This window comes from Oncorhynchus tshawytscha, linkage group LG13, assembly GCF_018296145.1.
Source record: "Oncorhynchus tshawytscha isolate Ot180627B linkage group LG13, Otsh_v2.0, whole genome shotgun sequence".
Lineage (NCBI taxonomy): Eukaryota > Metazoa > Chordata > Actinopteri > Salmoniformes > Salmonidae > Oncorhynchus > Oncorhynchus tshawytscha.
The window spans coordinates 56,338,586-56,358,400 of record NC_056441.1 but is presented as its reverse complement, the minus strand read 5'-3'; the positions used below and the strand labels follow the sequence as shown (position 1 = coordinate 56,358,400).

The 19,815-nt window shown below is 42.3% G+C and overlaps 1 protein-coding gene across 1 annotated transcript; it reads left to right on the top strand.

Annotated features, from left to right (window-relative positions):
* Positions 1-4,932: 4,932 nt before the first annotated feature.
* Positions 4,933-18,434, top strand: LOC112265195 (myelin protein zero-like protein 3). The gene is made up of 6 exons (XM_024442289.2): positions 4,933-5,197; positions 8,623-8,789; positions 10,675-10,888; positions 11,521-11,677; positions 12,091-12,160; positions 17,677-18,434. Exons 1-6 carry the CDS (start codon positions 5,053-5,055, stop codon positions 17,755-17,757), a joined length of 834 nt encoding a protein of 277 aa, XP_024298057.1. The 5' UTR covers positions 4,933-5,052; the 3' UTR covers positions 17,758-18,434.
* Positions 18,435-19,815: the final 1,381 nt, after the last annotated feature.

Genomic DNA, 19,815 nt, shown 5'->3' with positions numbered 1-19,815 from the left:
TTTAAACATGCAAAAAGTATTTTATCCTGTTGTTTAAAAAAAATCCACGTTAATGTTACTGTTTGATTTATAATAAAATTATCTTTTACTGAATTATTGCTGGTCTTGAAGCGTGATGATGCGTCTCTGCTGAAATTTGAATTTCGGCAACTATAGCTGTTAAATTGATGATTGCTGACATCACATACATAGTAGATAGACAAATAGCATGTACATACTATCGCATCAGGATTGCATCGTTATCTATCACTTGTTGTCTCTAGTGGTCTATCAACTGATGTGTGCTTAGCTGTAACTGTTGCCCTAGTGCAATGCATTGTTTGAGCTGTAATCACGAAGTACGCTTGTCCATGCATCTGCGAGTTGCGTTCGTGTGTGTGCTTGTAGGATGAGAGTGTTTGCATGTGAATGTCGGAGCGTGTGTGTGTGTGTGTGTGTGTGTGTGTGTGTATTGATCAAAGTCTATCCCCTCTGGTGCGGCTTTGGTTACTGACTGACAGAGCACGGAGAGAAGGGAGAGAGGAGGGAGGTAGGGAGCGACAGACTCGGGGGATAATACCCTAGAAGGGAGTCTAATGATCCAAGATAATTGGATCTGTTGTTGCATTCTGTAGTTAAGAATGGCAGTTCTGTTGAATGAAAGGCAACACTGGTGTAATCTGGGCTCTCTCCAGTATCACCAGGCTCCAGGTGATTATCCACTCAACGCTAAGTTAATTCCTGATTTCATCACTTAATCATCTCTATAAATAAACAGGTTCTCCTCAAAAAGTCTTGGAGAAAAAATGTGATCTTGGGTCACATTCTCATTGGGACAGAAGTTTACATACACTCAATTAGTATTTGGTAGCATTGCCTTTAAATTGTTTAACTTGGGTCAAACGTTCCGGGTAGCCTTCCACAAGCTTCCCACAATAAGTTGGGTGAATTTTGGCCCATTCCTCCTGACAGTGCTGGTGTAACGGAGTCAGGTTTGTAGGCCTCCTTGCTCGCACACGCATTTTCAGTTCTGCCCACAGATTTTCTATAGGATGAGGTCAGGGCTTTGTGATGGCCACTCCAATACCTTGACTTTGTTGGCCTTAAGCCATTTTGCCACAACTTTGGAAGTATGCTTAGGGTCATTGTCCATTTGGAAGACCCATTTGCGACCAATCTTTAACTGATGCCTTGAGATATTGCTTCAATATATCCACATAATTTTCCTACCTTATGAAGCCATCTATTTTGTGAAGTGCACAGTCCCTCCTGCAGCAAAGCACCCCAACAACATGATGCTGCCACCCGCGTGCTTCACAGTTGGGATGGTGTCCTACGGCTTGCAAGCCTCCCCCTTTTTCCTCCAAACATGAAGATGGTCATTATGGCCAAACAGTTCTATTTTTGTTTCATCAGACCATTTCTCCAAAAAGTACGATCTTTGTCCCCATGTGCAGTTGCAAACTGCAGTCTGGCTTTTTTTATGGTGAATTTGGAGCAGTGGCGTCTTCCTTGCTGAGCGGTCTTTCAGGTTATGTTGATATAGGACTCGTTTTACTGTGGAAATAGATACTTTTGTACCTGTTTCCTCCAGCATCTTCACAAGGTCCTTGAAATACATCCACAGGTACACCTCCAATGGACTCAAATGATGTCAACTAGCCTATTAGAAGCTTCTAAAGCTTTTTCTGGAATTTTCCAAGTTGTTTAAATGCACAGTCAACTTAGTGTACAGTATGTAAACTTCTGACCCACTGGAATTATGATTCAGTGAATTATAAGTGAAATAATCTTTCTGTAAATAGTTGTTGGAAAAATGACTTGTGTCAGGCACAAAGTAGATGTCCTAACCGACTTGCCAAAACTCTAGTTTGTTAACAAGAAATTTGTGAAGTGGTTGAAAAACTAGTTTTAATGACTCCAACCTAAGTGTATGTAAACTTCCGTCTTCAACTGTATACATCTGTTGGTCACAGATACCTTAAAATAGATGGGCCTTACAATGGGCCTAAGGATCTCATCATGGTATTTCTGTGCATTCACATTGCCTTCGATTAAAAATGTATTGTGTTCGTTGTCAGTAGCTTATGCCTATACCATAACCCAAACGCCACCATGGGGCACAATGTTCACAACGATGACGTCAGCAAACCCCTTGTCCACGTGACATCATAAACATGGTCTGAGGTTGTGGGGCCGGTTGGAAGTGCTGCCAAATTCTCTAAAACGATGTTGGAAGCAGCTTAGGGTCGAGAAATTGACATTAAATTGTCTGGCAACAGCTCTAGTGGACATTCCTGTAGTCAGAATGCCAATTGCAGGCTCCCTCAACACTTGAGACATCTGTGGAATTGTGTTGTGTGACAAAACTGCACATTAGAGGGGCCTTTTATTGTCCCCAGCACAAGGTGCACCTGTGTAATGATCATGCTGTTTAATCAGCTTCTTGATATGCCACACCTGTCAGGTGGATGGATTATCTTGGAAATGAGAAATGCTCACTAACATGAACCTAAAATAAATTTGTGCACAAAATGTGAAAGAAATAAGCTTTTTTGTGTATGGAAAATTTCTGGGATCTTTTATTTCAGCTCATGAAACATGGGACCAATACTTTACATGTTGTGTTTATATTTTTGTTCAGTGTAGATACGCATAATGGAAGAATGAACGAATTGGAATGTTAGAAAACCATTCAAATTCTGGCTGTCATATCAGTTACTAGTTACTATGTAATTACATAAATACAAGATACATTAACTGTATGGTATCTGTTAAACTTAATGACATTTTCATCAACATTTGTGTTGAAGTATATAATCATGTAAACCTAGATTTGTGATTAAGACCTCTCTGTGTTGTGAGTCCTTTAATCCTCCCTCACACCTACTGAACTACTCAAGACATGACTAATATAACACGGCTTGGTTAAAATGAATGAGGGGACAGTTAGACAGACAAACAAAGAGACAGTAAAATTCTCTTTCACAGATCATTCCACACCCAATGATGGATTGTACCAGGCACAGACAGTATTTCGTAAAAATATCATATCACAGTTCGCTCCGGAACTTTCATTACGCACACCTGGCCCCTATTGCCAGGGATTAGTAATTGTATAAGTGTGTCCTTGGTTTACCATTGTCCTGTCGATTATTGTTACTATGTCCGTTGGTGTGTGTGAGTACCTGTGCTGTGCGTTTTGGGTGTTCGTGCCCTTGTGGATTGCGCAGATGATTACGGGTCTCTTCCCGTGGGTTAATCATTGTGTGCGTGTTATTTATTCGATGTACTCCTCGCTCTTTTGGTTTGGGTTTCTACCCTGTGTTTTGTTACATGTTTGTTTGGTCTTCGTCCCTGTGCCTTTACACGGCACGCCTTAATTTGGGCTTAATAAAAAAAAACTATTGCGCATTCCTGCGCCTGTCTCCCAATCCTTCATGCCAGCGTGACACATCACCCTATTGGTGCCCTTTGCCACAAATGGGCTGGGCTTGGCAGGTAGCACCAGCAGCAATAATACACACTTCACCATGGGAATGTAACAGCACAGCTGAACTGAAGACTTGACTGACGACTTACAGCGTCCCCTGGCGAGAGCGTGCACTCTAACTACATTATGCTGGGAAGAGACATGAGTAAAATAGGATTCCATCATTTTTCAAGAGGAGAGTCAACACTATGTTCCTGGGTGTATTGTCCACAGTATGAATTCCGACAGATGTTGATTGAGTCTGCCATTCGTTGCTTTGACAATTTTGACAGCTCCAGTCATGTTTGTATGTATATCTCTCAGGTTTCTGTACACATGAAGAGATAATGTCCATTACCAAAAGGTGAGAGGAGGGCCATGTACTTTTCATCAAAGCACTGCACAATCACATACACCTGGATAATCAGATGCACAGTCTGGATGTTGTAACTAAACTCCTTTTATTAGTTTCCCACATGTTGACATCTGAAGAATAAGTCCTCTGTTTCCCGTGCCACCATGGAGACAGTGAGAAGTAAGGGTCTATTCATTTTCACTGGGAAGGTAGAGCTGAAATGCACACCACTGTACCAAACAGAGGCATCTCTATGCATACACTTTACAAAAATACAAAGTGGCACTGTTGGAAACACACTCAGGTAATACCCAGAGGCCAGAGTCCTTCACATTTGCAACTAAAAGTACATCCCTGAAACTCTGTCCATGTAGAAATCTGATTGTGATGTATTTCTCTTGTCGGTGTAGGAGGTGCATGCCCCCGGGATGGATAGTGGTTCACTACGGATGTAATGGTATCAGAGTTAAATTAAGACATAAATAACTTCAAAGGGCTCTCTAATGTAGGCGTGTACACAGGGGTAAACTGTGGAAGAGAGAGACAAATATCTCACCCATTAAGGATAATTACAAAGTTAAAGACTGGGGCTCTGGGACAGCGGTATTGTACTCTAGGAATATCTGGCCGTTCCCACAGCGTAGCCAGAAGTTTACAGAGAGGGATGTTTGGCTGATGAGAAAGGAAGATTAGACACACAATGTCACATAAGGTGATGAGTGGCATTGAAAGAGGTTTAATTTACATTCGGGAGTGAAAAAAATGCTTTCCAATTGGGTGATGTTGCTACTACAAAGACATAAAGACAAGCATATTGCCAACGTAAAAATCATGCAGGCCTACTCAGGTAAGTGCAAAAGATGAGACTCTTATTTTGCTCTCTCAAGCTCCTCCTCCTCATTCTTGTCAGTGCTACAGAAGTTTTGTTGAACAAACGTAAAAAACGCGCTAAGAATCTGTGATGCCAGGCCAAAGATGGTTAATACATTAAGATAGTTCACTCAGGCCGTTTACCAATGAAAAAAAAGCAAGGTCCGGTACTTATAACTGGGTATGTCTCCCATAGACATGAATGCAATAGCAGCTGGGTCTGGTCTACGAAATTAATTGAAAAAACGGGTGAACAAACAGCGAGTGGGGTGTCTCGCTTCCTAGTTCTTCTTTGGCCAGGCTGCGCAGTGTCTGTCATACTTCCTGAAACACCTGTTTGTCAGTTAGTGGGCACTGGACAGGCACAGCGGAGCAAATGAGTTACACAAAAACATGGACGACGAGTCCCTGGATTACAATTTATTCTAATTCCCTACCTCATTTTACTGAAATGGTTCGGCAACAACATATGAGTATACGTTTGAACATTGTATTGTTGCTGTATTTAACGGTTTGTTTTGGTGAGTACAGCCCTCTCATTTGTCGAGCTCGTTTTCAATGTCACAGATCGCCGAATTTGCGACACAAACAAATTAAACACAAACATTCGTTTAAAAAAAATATAGAATCCTGAATTTGTACCCTGTATAATTGTCTAGGCCTACTGTTTTTATCCTACAGACTCATTCATTGTGAATTATTGTTAGAATGATTATAATAAGCCACATTTGTACCTTCACATTTAACATAACATATACAACATTTTGATTAGGCTACTATGTATCCATTTGTGAATAGCCACTACCAAATAATTATACTGCATGTTCACAACAAACCAAATTGCGCCTGAGGCCTATGCTTACAACAGGAATGCAGTACCCTGTCATGTGAAATTCATGAGACCCATAGCGTTGACCTTTTTCCTTGTTTTCAATTTCACTCACGTTTTGTTATTGAGCTTAAAGTGGCCTGCGTCCAATGCAAAGCATCCATGATCCATAACTGTGAATATGACTCTTGGGTGAGGTCTATTGACATTGATCAGATTTATATAACAATTCCTATTCGCATATTTACTGGTTGAACAGTAGGAGGAGTCATTTCCTGTATGTTTGAGACATATGTGGATAAATGCCAATGGGTTGCCAACTTTCCCATCAACCGTTTAAATGTTAACAGCTATCAAGCATCTGCTACTCGAAAGGCTCTTCAACTTGAAATATTATTTAAAAAATAAATTCTACCTTGTTTATGAGATTAGCTTGTTCATTTTCAGTCCACTTTACAATGAGGTCTTTTTAAATAGCACGGGATTTCTACATATTAATCCTATGTAGATCACAGTACTCAGACTGTCTCTGTGTCCATAGAGTTTTTGGGGAAAAAAATGTCTGCTTTGGATGTGACCTTCACTTGTCTCTGTGGGGACAGTGTCCAAAGGCTTACAGTTGAAGTCGGAGGTTTACATACACCAAATACATAGCCAAATACATTTAAACTCAGTTTTTCACAATTCCTGACATTTAATCCTAGTAAAAATTCCCTGTCTTAGGGCAGTTAGAATCACCACTTTATTTAAGAATGTGAAATGTCAGAATAATTGTAGAGAGAATGATTTATTTCCGCTTTTATTTCTTTCATCACATTTGGTCAGAAGTTTACATACACTCAATTAGTATTTGGTAGCATTGCCTTTAAATTGTTTAACTTGGGTCAAACGTTCCGGGTAGCCTTCCACAAGCTTCCCACAATAAGTTGGGTGAATTTTGGCCCATTCCTCCTGACAGTGCTGGTGTAACGGAGTCAGGTTTGTAGGCCTCCTTGCTCGCACACGCATTTTCAGTTCTGCCCACAGATTTTCTATAGGATGAGGTCAGGGCTTTGTGATGGCCACTCCAATACCTTGACTTTGTTGGCCTTAAGCCATTTTGCCACAACTTTGGAAGTATGCTTGGGGTCATTGTTCATTTGGAAGACCCATTTGCAACTAAGCTTTAACTTCCTGACTGATGTCTTGAGATGTTGCTTCAACATATCTGCATAATTTTCCTATCTCATGATGCCATCTATTTTGTAAAGTGCACCAGTCCCTCCTGCAGCAAAGCACCCACACAACATGATGCTGCTTCACGGGTTGAGATGGTGTTCTTCGGCTTGCAAGCCTCTCCCTTTTTCCTCCAAACATAAGGATGGTCATTATGGCCAAACAGTTCTATTTTTGTTTCATCAGACCAGAGGGCATTTCTCCAAAAAGTACGATCTTTGTCCCCATGTGCAGCTGCAAACTGTAGTCTGGCTTTTTTATGGTGGTTTTGGAGCACTGACTTCTTCCTTGCTGAGCGGCCTTTCAGGTTCTGTCGATATAGGACTCCTTTTACTGTGGATATAGATACTTTTGTACCTGTTTCATCCAGCATCTTCACAAGGTCCTGTGCTGTTTTTCTGGGATTGATTTTCACTTTTCGCACCAAAGCACGTTCATCTCTAGGAGACCGAACGCGTCTCCTTCCTGAGCAGTATGACGGCTGCGTGGTCCCATGGTGTTTATACTTGCGTACTATTGTTTGTACAGATGAACGTGGTACCTTCAGGCATTTGGAAATTGCGCCCAAGGATGAACCAGACTTGTGGTGGTCTCCAATTTCTTTTCTGAGGTCTTGCCTGATTTCTTTTGATTTTCCCATGATGTCAAGCAAATAGGCACTGAGTTTGAAGGTAGGTCTTGAAATACATCCACAGTTGCACCTCCAATTGACTCAAATGATGTCAATTAGCCTAACGGAAGCTTCTAAAGCCATGACATCATTTTCTGGAATTGTCCAAGCTGTTTAATGGCACAGTTAGTTAACAAGACATTTGTGGAGTGGTTAAAAAACGAGTTTTAATGACTCCAACTTAATTGTATGTAATCCTCTGACTTCAACTGTATCTACTTGCTCCAAGGCAGAAGAATTGTTATGCACTGTTGAAATGTGAATCACATGCAGACCTACAGTGTGCTGTATGTTAAATTATACGTTTGCATTTCCCTGTGTGGGTTGGAATTCACATGGAAAATACAGTATTGGATCTTTGGGGGTGGCCCTGTTTTGAAATATAACACACATTATTTAATTTTTTTTTTTTACATTGCACAATGTCTGCATTGGCGACGCTCATCACAAGGAATACTATTACTACTACTACTGTAGGCTGTGTTGTTATTGCCATGTTTGCTAGTAGTTGATGGAAAGATCAACAGATTGTTGTTTGCTTGCCAATCCAGGAAGTGGTAAAGGACTATTTTACTAGTGCCACTTGTACATACACTTGTTATGGAAATCGTTAGAAAATCAGCTCCTCCTCAATTTCTACACATTATACAACGTGTGTGCAGTGCTTGTTTCGTAGGCAGAACGGCTATTAAATGGTTGAGATTTTGATTAATTGCTTGGAATGCTTGTGGTTGTTATGTCTGTATGTTGCCAATGCCAGACTCTCAATGTCAATGAAAAGATAACAAGGAAAGAGAGAGACAACTAGGACACTTACTGCTACAGCTATTCTTGAGTCGTCTGGTAGTCTTGTTGTCAGATGATGCCAGGCAAACAATGTCTCCCATGGAAAATGCATTAGATTGTATAATTCCAATTAATAGCAGGCAGTGTACAGATGTTTTAATGTTGCCATCTTGGTACTGGATTAATACTGGGTCAACAATATGGGCCTTTAGGGGTACCTTTGACATTGTGATTATATGCAATTGTAAAATGAGACATTTAGCTTTCCTGTTTTATTTTTGTTTTATTTAAATGAACTACCTTTCTTCCAAATTATTAATCTTTTGACTATCACAGTGTATTTTGTTCCCAACTGGATTTCACTCAAAATTCTGTACAATTCCTCCTCCTGAATCTATCTTCCTCATCTGACCATCTCACCCTCCCTGCCCTGCTGTCTCCCTCAGTGCTGTGCCCTGTGTCAGGCATAACAGTGAGCTCCCCTGCGGAGGTCCATTCTGTGAGGGGTGATGCCGTCACCCTGACTTGCACCTTCACCTCTACCAGCCGAGCCACCAGCCGTATGTCAGTGGACTGGTCCTACAGGCCTCAGAGCGGAGGCCCTCCGCAGGCGGTAAATACTCACCATAGAAAAATAATCAGTATATTGAGTTGATTGATAATAAAGTGCACATTGAATGAAGAATTACTGTGCTTTTACACCCTGGCATGGGTACACTTAATATGGCTGCCGCCGGCCCTCCCATCCCAATACATTGACTTGAATTGTGATGCCCGTTAGAGTAATTCTATTTCTATGGTACACTTAACCCCTGGAAATATGACTCAGAAACCCCAGGCAGTTAGGGGCAGGAATCAGGATCACTCTTCTACATCTTGGTGATGTGGTAAATGTATGTTAAGTTGCGGTTAGGTCTCCGACACCAAAGCTCCCCTAGATCCAATTTCCTTGTCGATACTCTTAGCAGCTGACCGCATAAGTTTTTAATTCCATTTCGAGGGCCGATAATGTATACGCTATGTAGTTGTTGGCAAATCATATCCTATAGGAGCACTCAGTGCTAATGTGCTGCGGCTCCCTTGATGCGGTGATAGGAGCTGTTGGTTTAGTCATTAAGATGTAGTAGTCAGGCCTACTGCTGTGTCAGCAGATAGTGTGGGCTGTTACTAACACAAACTCTTCATCCTAGGTGTGTCGGCTGTATAAGCATAACATGGTTGTTGGTTTAAATTCCTTATTTACTCGAAAAAGTTTGTTTTGTGCAACTATAGATGGATAAGGAAACGTGGAACTTTTTGACGCATAGCCCAACAGAGCTAGCCAACACAACAGAGCTAGCCAACACAACAGAGCTAGAGAGTGAATTTGTCTCTCATAGTACATTTATTTCCATCCAATTTCATTAGCAGATTCGGACACATTTATTGCCACAATCGTATATCAAAAGGCACTGTGAATAAGTATTTGAAAACTCAATCAGAAATATAATTTATCAGCCAATGCTTGAGAACTATGAATTGGTGGTGTGCTTCAGTCTCCCTGCATAATTATCAATATCTTGATGAGAATGAATTTCCAGGGTTGAAAAGGCAGCTCAAAATGTCCAACGATTAAATCACATATCCATAGCAACGGATCGCAAGGAAGGACTTGGATGGCTTGTCATTAAATTCCTCTGAATGACACTGAATGAACACCTCCAGTCAATCAATGTCCTGTATAAGACATGAGCAAATCAATTCAATATCCATTTTGATGGCCATGATCCACCAGGTTTTTATTTGGTGAGTCACTACCGTTACGGTAACCACAAAGCTTTGAACCACAGACCCTAACATTTGCACCCCGAGAGACGGTTTCCCGGACCCAAATTAGCCCTGGATTGAAAATCATTCAATGATGATTCTACATTGAAAGTGAGTTTTAGTCCAGGACTAGCTTTAATCTGGGTCTGGCTCTAAATGTTTCAAAGGTACTTGGCTAGTTGTAACCTGTCTGATGTAGGCCTAAGTATCTGTCTGGGTTGACTGGGTGCAGTGATTGGATTTAGTGTGCTGTCAGTCTCAGCTCTATGGCTGTCTGAACTGAAGTGCCTCCTGGAGAGCCCAGCCCATACAGAGCTATAAAACAAATATAACTGCTAAGCACCATTGATTGTTAACAGCCCTGCCATGTGTTGGTCTTTGTGTACATTTTCCTGTGCCGTTTATTCACTATGTGTAATTAGTTTTCTTCATTGTGTCTCTTTGACACTTCTTATTGTCTATTTGTCGGTGTGTTGCCGTCTGAGTAAAGCCCTATTTTAGCTTTTTGAAACCATTCCCAGCCTTCTACCCCTGCTACTTTTCGAAACGCGGTAATGGTTAGTGTGATTGATGCTGTATGTCTGTTGTCTGTGTCTTGTTAAGTGGCTCTGTTGTTGCCAAGGTCTGAGTAACACTGTACTAAACCTATGCCCAGAGTCATCCCAATCTCTCCTCTTCTCTTTGTTCCCCAGTTCTTCCACTTCTCCTCTCTGGTGTTCCCTCCGCGGGATGGCCAGTTTAATGGGCGTGTGAAGTGGCTGGGTAGCCCGGCCCGGGGCGTGGCCTCCATCCAGCTCCTCAACGCCTCCCTCAGCGACAACGGCACCTACACCTGCTCCGTCAGGAACCCCCCCGACGTCCACGGATTCCCCACCTCACAGACCGTCCTCACCGTGACGCCCGAAGGTGAGGCAATTCCTCAGAGGAATGTATATTTAGGGCCAAATTCTAACTTGAGATGGGTGCATGTGAATCATGCACTGATGTTAATAGGACTTTTGAGAACATTTTCCAGTAAGAACATTTGTGTGCGTCTCAAGTCAGAATTTGTCCCGTAATTGAGAGGCAGGAGTTTAAGATTTGTTAGTAAAGGTGATTGTGGGTTCACCCTGTTGACCTGTTGACCTTAGGAATGATGACGTGTAGAACATGACTGTGTGGGAATTGTGGCACTGGGGAGATTTACTTCTCATTGGGCAGTAAAACCTACCTCATGTTCAATACTGGTATGGTCGGTCACATTTATTGATGCCTTTTCGAATACTTATAGATTTCAGTACGTGTGCGCTACACATTGTCACATTTTCCACAAAGCTAAAACAATCCATCTTTTAGAAGCTTTTGAGGACAGGATGCAGATTTATTTTACAGGTTTATTAAAGCAATTGCACACAAAGGCATGCTAAACTACGTTTTTAGTACCGCTGTGCTGAGATCATACAAGGCGGATCTCGTAACTAAAGAGATTAACGAATCTTTACCGTCTCCACTTACACTGAGTGTGTATGTGGTTATGATGAACCCTCTCCTCTCCACAGTGCTCGCGGTTCACTTCTCAGATGTGGCGGTGCTTTTAGCCTTCATACTGCTTCCTTCCACCATCATCACGCTGGCTCTGCTGGGTCGCATGTGCTGCCCTCCGAGGGACAAGAGCCAGACCCAGGGTTACCACTCCCCTATTGAGGTCACACCTGGGTGAGTAGATTTACTCCTCAATCAGTGCACCAGTTCTTCATGGCCTCCTAGACATATGGACATATGTTTTTAAAGAAGTGATATGGTTTTTGTAAAGAGAGCCCCCATCGCTGACTTGCTGAGTGGACACTGGCTTTTTCTCAATTCATCTTTCCTTGATTCCTTTTGTCCTCTCTCCTCGCCTCTTTTTGTCCTCTCTCCTCGCCTCCTTCTCAAAATGCATTGGAGAAGAGGGTCCAAGGGGAGGGACAGTGGACCTTCTCCTCCAATACGATTGAATAGAAGCCGAGCAGAGATGACGCGAGGAATCAAGGAAAGATCAATTGAGAAACGGCCTTGAGCTGATATAGCAAATTGCTAATGCTGACTGTTTTGTGATTTGACCAATTTGAACTCTACCATCTTTTTGACAGAGAGGAGCCTGGCTTCAAGCAGATCCACAGCAAGGAGAAAAACATGACATGCTGCCACATATATTTGCTGGTATGGCATGTTTCTTTTTGCTTATGAATTAGTTAGGGGCACATGTCTCCCCGATCAACTTCAAATCAAATTGTATTTTTCACATGCGCCGAATTCAACAGGTGTAGACCTTATAGTGAAATGCTTACTTACAAGCCTTAACCAACAATGCAGTTTTAAGAAAAAATAAGTGTTAAGTAAAAAAAATAACAGTAACATATATATATATATATATATAATTAAAGAGCAGCAGTAAAATAACAATAGCGAAGCTATATACAGGGTCTACCGGTACAGAGTCAATGTGCGGGGGCAACAGTTAGTCAAGGTAATTGAGGTAATATGTGCATGTAGGTAGAGTTAAAGTGACTATGCATAGATAATTAACAGAGAGTAGCAGCAGTGTAAAAAATGCAAATAGTCTGGGTAGCCATTTGATTAGCTGTTCAGGAGTCTAATTACTAGGGGGTAGAAGCTGTTAAGAAGTCTTTTGGACCTCGACTTTGCGCTCCGGTACCGCTTGCCATGAGGTAGCAGAGAGAACAGTCTATGATTAGGGTGGCTGGAGTCTTTGACAGACACCGTCTGGTATAGAGGTCTTGGATGGAAGGAAGCTTGGCCCCGGTGATGTACTGGGCCGTACGCACTACCCTCTGTAGTGCCTGGCGATCGGTGTCCGAGCACTTCCCATACTAAGCAGTGAAGCAACCAGTCAGGGTACTGTCAAAAGGTATAGCTGTAGAACCTTTTGAGGATCTCAGGACCCATGCCAAATCTTTTCAGTCTCCTGAGGGGGAATAGGCTTTGTCGTGCCCTCTTCACGACTGTCTTGGTGTGCTTGGACCATGATAGTTTGTTGGTGATGTGGACACCAAGGAACTTGAAGCTCTCAACCTGCTCCACGACAGCCCCGTTGATGAGAATGAGGGCGTGCTCAGTCCTCCTTTTCCTGTAATCCACAATCATCTCCTTTGTCTTGATCATGTTGAAGGATAGGTTGTTGTCCTGGCACCACATGGCCAGGTCTCTGACCTCCTCCCTATAGGATGTCTCATCGTTGTCGGTGATCAGGCCTACCACTGTTGTGTCATCGGCAAACTAAATGATGGTGTTGGAGTTGTGCCTGGCCATGCAGTCATGAGTGAACAGGGAGTACAGGAGGGGACTGAGCATTCACCCTTGAGGGGCCCCCGTGTTGAGGATCAGCGTGGCGACTGTGTTGTTACCTACCCTTACCATCTGGGGGCGGCCCGTCAGGAAGTCCAGGATCCAGTTGCAGAGGGAGGTGTTTAGTCCCAGGGTCCTTAGCGTAGTGATGAGCAGTATGGTGTTGAATGCATTCTCACATTGGTGTTCCTTTTGTCCAGGTGGGAAAGGGCAGTGTGGAGTGCAATAGAGATTGCATCATCTGTTGGGGCGGTACGCAAATTGAAGTGGGTCTAGGGTTTCTGGGATAATGGTGTTGATGTGAGCCATGACCAGCCTTTCAAAGCACTTCGTGTTACAGACATTAGTGCTACTGGTCAGTAGTCATTTAGGCAGGTTACCTTTGTGTTCTTAGGCACAGGGACAATGGTGGCCTGCTTGAAACATGTTGGTATTATCGACTCAGTCAGGGACAGGTTGAAAATGTCAGTGAAGGCACTTGCCAGTTGGTCAGCGTATGCTCAGAGTACACGTCCTGGTAATCCGTCAGGTATTGCGGTCTTGTGAATGTTGACCTGTTTAAATGTCTTACTCACATCTGCTACGGAGAGCGTGATCACACAGTCGTCCGGAACAGATGATGATCTCATGCATGTTTCAGTGTTACTTTCCTCGAAGCAAGCATAGAAGTCATTTATCTCGTCGGGTAGGCTCATGTCACTGGGCAGCTCGCGGCACGGCTTCCCTTTGTAGTCTGTAATAGTTTGCAAGCCCTGCCACATCCAACGAGCGTCAGAGCCGGTGTAGTACAATTCAATCTTAGTCCTGTATTGACACTTTGCCTGTTTGATGGTTTGTCGGAGGGCATAGTGGGAGTTCTTATAAGCATCTGGGTTAGAGTCCCGCTCCTTGAAATCGGCAGCTCTACCCTTTAGCTCAGTGCGGATGTTGCATGTAATCCATGGCTTCTGGTGGGGGTATGTACTAGAGGTCGACCGACCTCATGATTTTTCAACACCTATACCGATTATTGGAGGACCCAAAAAAAAGCCGATGCCGATTAACCGGCCGATTTATTTAACAGAATAAAATACATGTATTTCTAATAATGACAATTACAACAATACTGAATGAACACTTGTTTTAACTAATATAATACATCAATAATATACATTTAACCTCAAATAAATAATGAAACAACAAACAAACTAACAATAATGCAAAAACAAAGTGTTGGAGAAAAAGGTAAAAGTAGAATATGTGTCATGTAAGAAAGCTAACGTTTAAGTTCCTTGCTCAGAACATGAGAACATATGAAAGCTGGTGTTTCCTTTTAACATGAGTCCTCAATATTCCCAGGTAATAAGTTTTAGGTTGTAGTTATTATAGGAATTATAGGACTATTTCTCTCTATACCATTTGTATTTCATTAACCTTTGACTATTGGATGTTCTTATAGGCACTTTAGTATTGCCAGTGTAACAGTACAGCTTCCATCCCTCTCCTCGCCGCTACCTGGGCTCGAACCAGGAACACATCAACAACAGCCACCCTCGAAGCAGCGTTACCCATGCAGAGCAAGGGGAACAACTACTCCAAGTCTCAGAGCGAGTGACGTTTGAAAAGCTATTGCCACGCACCCCGCTAACTAGCTTGCCATATCATATAGGTTACACCAGCCTAATCTCGGGAGTTGATAGGCTTGAAGTCATAAACAGCGCAATGCTTGAAGAATTGTGGCAAGAGCTGCTGGCAAAACGCACGAAAGTGCTGTTTGAATGAATGCTTACGAGCCTGCTGGTGCCAACCATCGACCAGTCAGACTGCTCTATCAAATCATAGACTTAATTATAACATGATAACACACAGAAATACGAGCCTTAGGTCATTAATATGGTCGAATCGGGAAACGGTCATTTTGAAAACAAAATGTTTATTCTTTCAGGGAAATACGGAATCGTTCCGTATTTTATCTAACGGATGCTATTCCCAAGTCTAAATATTGCTGTTACATTGCACAACCTTCAATGTTATGTAATAATTACGTAAAATTCTGTCAAATTAGTTCGCAATGAGCCAGGCGACCCAAACTGTTGCATATACCCTGACTCTGCGTGCAATGAACGCAAGAGAAGTGACAAAATTTCACCTGGTTAATATTGCCTGCTAACCTTTCTTTTAGCTAAATATGCAGGTTTCAAAATATATACTTCTGTGTATTGATTTTAAGAAAGGCATTGATGTTTATGGTTAGGTACACGTTTGAGCAACGACAGTCCTTTTTCGCGAATGCGCACAACATCGATTATATGCAACGCAGGACACGCTAGATAAACTAGTAATATCATCAACCATGTGTAGTTAACTAGTGATTATGATTGATTGATTGTTTTTTACAAGATAAGTTTAATGCTACCTAGCAACTTACCTTGGCTTCTTACTGCATTCGCGTAACAGGCAGGCTCCTCGTGAGGCAGGTGGGTAGAGCGTTGGACTAGTTAACCGTAAGATTGAATCCCTGAGCTGACAAAGTAAAAATCTGTCGTTCTGCCCCTGAACAAGGCAGTTAACCCACCGTTCCTAGGCAAGTCATTGAAAATAAGAATGTGTTCTTAACACTATATATATATATATTTTTTTTTATCGGGAAAATCGGCGTCCAAAAATACACATTTCCGATTGTTATGAAAACTTGAAATCTGCCCTAATTAATCGGCCATTCCGATTAATCGGTCGACGTGTAGTATGTACGTACAGTCACTGCGGGGGGGACGTGATCGGTGCACTTATTGATGAAGCCAGTGACTGATGTGGTGTACTCCTCAAAGCCATCGGAAGAATACCAGAACATACTCCAGTCTGTGCTAGCAAAAGAGTCCTGTAGCTTAGCATCTGCTTCATCTGAGCACTTGTTTTTACTGACCGAGTCACTGGTGCCTCCTGCTCCTGATTCAGGAGGATAGAATTATGGAAAAACGTCCCCACAGCATGATGCTGCTACCACCATGCTTCACTGTGGGGATGGTATTCTTCGGGTGATGAGAGGTGTTGGGTTTGCGCCAGACATAGTTTTCCTTGATGGCCAAAAAGCTCAATTTTAGTCTCATCTGACCAGAGTACCTTCCATATGTTTGGGGAGTCTTCCACATGCCTTTTGGTGAACACCAAACGTGTTTGCTTATTTTTTTCTTTAAGCAGTGGCTTTTTTTCTGGCCACTCTTCTGTAAAGCCCAGTTCTGTGGAGGGTACGGCTTAAAGTGGTCCTATGGACAGATACTCCAATCTCCGCTGTGGGGCTTTGCAGCTCCTTCAGGGTTATCTTTGGTCTCTTTGTTGCCTCTCTGATTAATGCTCTCCTTGCTTGGTCTGTGAGTTTTGGTGGGCGGCCCTCTCTTGGCAGGTTTGTTGTGGTGCCATATTCTTTCCATTTTCTACTAATGGACTTAATTGTGCTCCGTGGGATGTTAAAAGTTTCAGATATTTTTTTATAACCCAACCCTGATCTGTACTTCTCCACAACTTTGTCTCTGACCTGTTTGGCGAGCTCATTGGTTTTCATGGTGCTGCTTGCTTGGTGGTGCCCCTTGCTTAGTGGTGTTGCAGACTCTGGGGCCTTTCAGAACAGGTGTATATATACTGAGATCATGTGACACTTTGATTGCATACATGTGGACTTTATTGAACTAATTATGTGACTTTTGAAGGTAATTGGTTGCAGCAGATATTTTTTAGGGGCATCATAGCAAAGGGTTGAATACATATGCACGAACCACTTTTCCATTTGTTTTTTTCCCCCTTCATTTCCCTTCACCAATTTGTGTATTTTGACTAATTTGACTATTTTGTGTAGTCCATTACATGAAATCCAAATAAAATCTGTTTAAATTACAGGTTGTAATGCAACAAAGCACAGTACGTGCTCGTAGTTCATCTATTTTATTATCCAGTGATTGTACGTTGGGTAATAGGATCGATGGTAAAAGCAGATTACTCGCCGTCGGATCCTTAGAAGGCACCCAGACCTACGTCCCCGATATCTCAGTCTCTTTCTCCTGTGAATAATGGAGACGAGGGCCTTGTCTGGAGTAAATTCTTTGCGTCCGACTCGTTACAGAAAAAAAAGTATTCTTCCAATACGGGGTGAGTAATCACGCTTCTCATATCTAGAAGCTAATTTAGGTCATAGGAGACGGTGGCAGAAACATTATGTACAAAATAAGTTACAAATAACGCACAAAAAAACACACAATACCACAATTGGTTAGGGGACTGTAAAACGGCAGCCATCTCCTCCTGCGCCATTACAACATACTCTAAATGTAGTTTATGTCTGACAATTTGAGATGTCGCTGAAATATATATAATAATGTTACCCCACTTCCTGTCTCTAGGATTCCGACTATGAGGATTACTACGTCCACAAAGAGAGTCCTCCGGCTCAGGTAGAGACCATGGCCGAGTCTCAGTGCTAGAGATCCCTGGTGGCGGTGGTCTGTAAGAACAGCGGCCCCCTCCATGCCTTGCCAATGGGAGGGGTTGAACGGAATTCTCCCTTCCACTGTTAAAAATGCCAAGATTCCTGGACTTGGCTCTGTGGAAGGGGCAGTCTCTCACACACACCTCCCTTCTCTCATGGCTTGTCCACAGCTGATTCCGCTGGTGGGATAAATGTGAGTCCTGTGCCAGACACACACACACACATACGTTTAGCACTATACTCTAAACATTTCTGGATGGATTTTCTTATTTTGAAGGAGATGCATATATTATTAAGTTATTGTCTGCTTTATAACTTTGGACATTTTGAATAATTGTTTTTGTACAGCTATTATGAGAGTTTTTTTGAACTATCGGTCTTCTTGGAATCTATTGCTAGAATTGTAGACAATCTTTACCTGTGGCTACATCTGCTTCATTGAGTCCAATTCATATTATTTTAAACTTGTCTTTAGAGTTAGTGTCACATATGAACCCATTCATATGACTACATTCAGGAGTGGACATATTATGACCTCACATTCTGAGGTTGAATGAATTTACAGGATTTGATTTACATGTTAGAATTTGGATGTACAGTGTAGTGAATGTTGTTGAATGCATGTATGTGCAAAATGTATTATAATTCTGCTTAATAAAATACATAAATGTTCTTGTCTGTTGGTTAAATGGTTAGTCCATATACCATGTAAATTGAACTACAGCACATTTTCAATAATGTCGGTCTTTGAACCTAATCTGACTTAAAAACGTGCACCCATGTTGTTTGAAATCCCCATCCATGTTGCTGGTGTGAACTACACTGAACATAAATATAAACACAACATTTAAAGTGTTGGTCCCATGTTTAATGAGCTGAAATAAACGATCCCAGAAGTGTTCCATAAGCACAAAAAGCTTATTTCTCAAAAATGTTGTGCCCGAATTTGTTTACATCCCTGTTAGTAAGCATTTCTGCTTTGCCAAGATAATCCATCCACCTGACAGGTGTGGCATATCCAGAAGCTGATTAAACGGCATGATCATGACACAGTACCACCTCGTGCTGGGGACAATAAAAGGCCTGGCTGCCAAGTTGGTGGGCCTATGCCCTCCAAGGCCCACCCATGGATGCACCCCTGCCTAGTCATGAGAAATCCAAAGATTAGGGCCTAGTGAATTTATTTAAATTCAGTAAAATCTTTGAAATTGTTTCACGTTGCACTTATATTTTTGTTCAGTATAATAACCAATAGCATTTCAATAAATAGCTTGTCAGATTCATTTTCTCAGTCCAATTGATTTAGTCATTTCCTCCTAAATTATATACAATAAGGTGAAATAATTGTTATTTCCACCCCGTTTGAACTACCATGGCAACACATTCGTGTTGGATTCAGTGATTCCATATACATCTAGAAGGACCACTGGGTTTATGATATTGAGTGTAACTGTAATATTACAGTTTGAACATCTTGAAGAACAATCTGGCCTTATGACCTCCACCCGGCACAGCCAGAAGAGGACTGGCCACCCCTCAGAGCCTGGTTCCTCAAGGTTTCTTCCTAGGTTCCTGACTTTCTATGGAGTTTTTCGTAGCCCCTATGCTTCTCCATCTGCATTGATTGCTGTTTGGGGTTTTAGGCTGGGTTTTTGTGTAAGCACTTTGTGATATCTGCTGATGTAAAAAGGGCCTTATAAATACATTTGATTCAGTCCAAATAATAATAATAGATTGGAGTGGCTGGCTGGCTGGCATGCAGGCCAAAGTGGTGGCTGGACATTCAGTAGAATATTGTAATGATTTCCCTGTGAGGAGGGGATGTAGCATAATCCTGAAGCACATGTGAGGACAGAGTAGAGCCCCCTGGATCCTGTCTTCGTGTGTCTGGAATCTGCTCCCCCCTCTCTCTCTCTGGTCAAAGAGGGTGTGGGGGCTTCATCACAGCATGCATTGTGCCTGGTCATCGCAACAGATTCTGCGCAAATTTGGGCTGAGAGGAGGGAATGGAGCCTGGCTCCTGCCACACCCGGCCTTCCTCCTCTCCTCCATG

Bases quoted from the DNA above. Each gene is read 5' to 3' on its own strand.
- LOC112265195 (XM_024442289.2), top strand. From the start codon at position 5,053: ATGAGTTACACAAAAACATGGACGACGAGTCCCTGGATTACAATTTAT. The intron at 11,678-12,090 runs GTGAGTAGATTT...TCTTTTTGACAG, and splicing joins CCTATTGAGGTCACACCTGG to AGAGGAGCCTGGCTTCAAGC. The intron at 12,161-17,676 runs GTATGGCATGTT...TCCTGTCTCTAG, and splicing joins GCTGCCACATATATTTGCTG to GATTCCGACTATGAGGATTA.